Consider the following 3902-nt stretch of genomic DNA (forward strand, 5'->3'; position numbering starts at 1 on the left):
ATTTCTAATAGAATAATCGCTGCCCCACAAACAAAAAACATATGTTAGGAATAATCCTAAAGAAAATCAGCTTTCTCAATCTCCAACATTGATACAAAGAGAGGATGAAAGATCCTAGCTTTTGTGTAGCCCTTTGGGGTGCTTAAATTGTTAGTCAAACCAATGTATATGCTCCTAGGTTTTGAGCCAGGGACTAATGTGAAATCTAGATGGAACTCACCTCTTCTTTTCATTCCATCCCAAAAGGGTTTTGGACTTTTCTCTTAATTTCATGGGAGGAGCCTCTTGGGACACTCATCGTAACCCTTAAGATATATCGGCCTATGTGCTAGCATATTGTAGTTCCGACACTTCCCATTCGAGATAGATTGACTGCAAGATTTTCTTCACACAAATGTAGAAAACACGCAAAGATTTGAGGTTTCCTTCATGATTATTAATAACCCTTTTGAAAAACAAGATAACTATACATATACATATATATACACATGTATACATACATACAAACATATACATATATATATACAAATTCATATATGTATATATATATATAATATATATATATTTGTGTGTATATACATATAATTAAACAATTTATTTAACATGTATTAATTGAATGCCATTCACATGGCATGAATTTCTCCTATCCCTACTGTCTCTCCCTCTACTCTGAGTGACCCTTTGAGGTTTTTGAGAGAGAATTGTGGCCATTAAATAGAAAGAATATGGGTGAATGCATAAAATCCAAAACAATAGGGGGAGTCATCATTTATTGCCTTAAATAGATAAGACTGCAAATAGCAAGCATAAAGGTGAAAGTATGCAAATAGAAAGCATAAGGGTGAATGTATGCAAATAGAAACTATATGATCATCATTTTATTGCCTTAAATGGAAGATATGAGAGTCATCGTTTCATTGCCTTTTTCAAGCATTAATCATTATGTACTAAAATGAAACCTTAAAAACACTTTTATTCTTGAAAATCTCACATAATATATTTGATGCAAATGCAAAAAAAAACATTTTGGTGCCTTGATTCCTCTTGTTTGCTTCAGAAGCCAAGTGCAAAAAGTCCATGCTATTTTAAACGCTGTTGTGTTGTATATAGAATAGATTAATTAATAACGATGTTGTGTTGGATATAGAATAGATTAATTAATAACGATGATGTTTTGGACATAGAATAGATTAATGAATAGGAAACGCAACATGTTCATGGGTAATGCAGCTTCACAAGGCAAGGCCCGAGTCATCGTCCCCCTCAGGCAAGGATGATGCGTAGACGAAGAAGAGGGCCCATATGAGGGTGGCCACACCAAGCAGGATCCACACAAGAAGGGGGTTGCTCACGCCCAGGGAGAGACCGGTACCCTCGGTGGACAGCCTCTCGTCCACAAGGGCTAGGGCTGGCTGGGCGGCCATGAGTGCCGAGGCAACGAGCCCAGTGGCGGCAGCGGTGGGCGCCACGAGATTCGCCTCTTGCTCGCTCCTCCCGGCGCAGGAGACGCTCACCTTGCACAGATGGGGCAGACCTACACAGTACACCGTTTCACGAAGCCGTTAAAAAAGACGGGCACTTGCACGCTTCAGAGGGCTTAACCATCGGACAACGCTCGATGATTCCGACGGAGCATGCCCAACACCCTAAATTAGCAATGTATCAAGGCAGCAAAGCTCAGACACGCAAAATCCGCGTGTCATTACAGGAGGTCCTCTTAATCTCAAAAATTAGCGGATCCAAGCATGCTCTCCATAGCCAGACCTAGGCGCGCCAGGCAGGATAGAATTATTCATTTCTGTTTTGCATCTATCCATAGCCCTAAGGCTTCAGTAACCAGAGCGAGAGCAGTGGGCAGAAGCTTACCAACAATGGGCCTGGCGCAGAACGTAGCCGGGGCGACGGGCCTCGGAGCGAAGCAGCTTGAGAGGGTGGACGGGGTAGCGGTGGCAGAGAGGGCGGCCATGGCTGTGTGTAGAGTAGCCTAAGACACAGATGTGAGGCTCAAGTGACAGAGATTGCAAGATGGCTTCTTTGCTTTTGAGATAAGGTAGGTACTCAAAGCAATCTCTAAACATCGCCTGGCATTTCGCCGCGTGGCAATTGACGATCCTTTCTCCAATCACAATATTGTTCCTCCTCGTGTTAATTGAAATTTCTCATAATCCCAATTTGTGTCCCTCATGGTTTTTTCCCTAATTTTTTGAGAAGTGTAGATAGTGCATGTTTCATGGTTCTTGCCTCATATCACCCCTCGAGGCACTCGGCCATTTACTTGCAATCCTTTTTTTTTTTGGACCAATAGTAAGTATATTTATTATTATTATTTTTTGGACCAATAGTAAATTTTTTTTGAGAAGTGTAGATAGTGCATGTTTCATGGTTCTTGCCTCATATCACCCCTCGAGGCACTTGGCCATTTACATGCAATCCTCTTTTTTTTGGGACCAATAGTAAGTATATTTATTACTTCAAATCTATCTTTACATCCAGACCCATTTAAACCAGAGATTCTAATTGACCACACCCCCTAGTCATACACCTTTACTACATTCAAAAGATTACATAACATATTCCATCTATCTTCCTCCATCACAAAAGTGGACTGTTCCCATGAGATTTGGTAACCCAACTGAATGCAGGCTTCCATCATAGCTTTAGTAGTACATCCTCTAGGGGTTTGCTTCTCCAACATTTCACCTTTTTTTGACCAGATTCTAACTGTAGGCCTTCTCTCAATAGGGTTCTCTATGAATGCCACAAATGTGTAGTCCACTTTGTTAAGAGATGTAATCACGGTGTTGTGTGTATGTGGAAAAGCACCCTAGAGGTGTAAGATATTGTGGTAAGATAAGAATGTCACATATAATATTGTATGGTGTGTGAATGTTGACCAAAAGAGTGGAAAAGGGAGTGTCACATGGATGATGATGTGTAAAGTGAGATGAGACTAGAAAGCCTATATCATTGTCTAGTTCATTTGAGATCTGCAATAGTAGAATAGAGTTGTGTTAAGTGTGCAATCTCTCTCTCTCTCTCTCTCTCATAGAGTTTTTAGTGTGGTATAACCCACCTTAAGTTTTATGCTTAATCTTATGTCTATCACCATGATCAATCCCATTTTAGGATTGTTAACATGGTATGAGAGCTTGGGTGGGCTCTTGGTCATAGTGAATATCTATGTATAGTTTTTCTTGGTTATGAGTTGATTGATTAAGCATTATTTTCACTTTATTATGGGAAAAAATTAGCACACTCATTGTCATTAGTATTGCATTTGGAGAGAGATTATGCCCATGAAGATTTGGAGATTATGGTGTTGCTCAAAGAAGCTGAAAATGGAGATTTCAGTATGAAGGCTATGCAGTCTTCGGTGTCAAGGAAGCTGCCAAGAAAAGATTTGTGAAGGTATTTTGGATTTTGTCTCATTAATTTTTTGGTTTGAGCATGGAAGAATACTCAATGTAAAGAAGGATTGCTAATTTATGGGATGAGTGAATTCCATGGCTCTTGCAAGTTGGCAAAGAGCATGTGTGGAGGTGAAAGGCTTGTCCAAGCAAGGGGCAAGCATTGTGGGCAAGAAAAGGAGCCCATGAATGTGCACATCAAATGGAGGGATGTGTTGATTTGCTCATGAAAGACGAGCAATGTTCGGTGGAAGCAAGAGGAAGCTTTCACAAGGTATATCACCTTGGCTTCTTGTGAGAAATAGCTTGTGAAGAGCACCCTAAAATCAATGGCTGGGGATATATTTCATGCGCTCCCCCTTGTCGTATAGTGGGGGAGTGCATGAAACACTTTCCACCTAGACCCCCGCTCATTGGGGATATATTTCATGTGCTCCTCCTTGTCGTGTAGCGGGGGAGTGCATGAAACACTTTCCACTTGGACCCCCCGCTCAG

General features: G+C 40.9%; 1 protein-coding gene across 1 annotated transcript; it reads right to left on the reverse strand.

Annotated features, from left to right (window-relative positions):
- Positions 1-1095: 1095 nt before the first annotated feature.
- On the reverse strand, positions 1096-2046 carry LOC147613425 (photosystem II reaction center W protein, chloroplastic-like). The gene is made up of 2 exons (XM_086781356.1): positions 1867-2046; positions 1096-1534 (listed from the first exon to the last, which is right to left on the reverse strand). Exons 1-2 carry the CDS (start codon positions 1964-1966, stop codon positions 1233-1235), a joined length of 402 nt encoding a protein of 133 aa, XP_086637482.1. The 5' UTR covers positions 1967-2046; the 3' UTR covers positions 1096-1232.
- Positions 2047-3902: the final 1856 nt, after the last annotated feature.

This window comes from Cibotium barometz, chromosome 43, assembly GCF_041138505.1.
Source record: "Cibotium barometz isolate CiBa-2024 chromosome 43, ASM4113850v1, whole genome shotgun sequence".
Taxonomy (NCBI): Eukaryota; Viridiplantae; Streptophyta; class Polypodiopsida; order Cyatheales; family Cibotiaceae; genus Cibotium; species Cibotium barometz.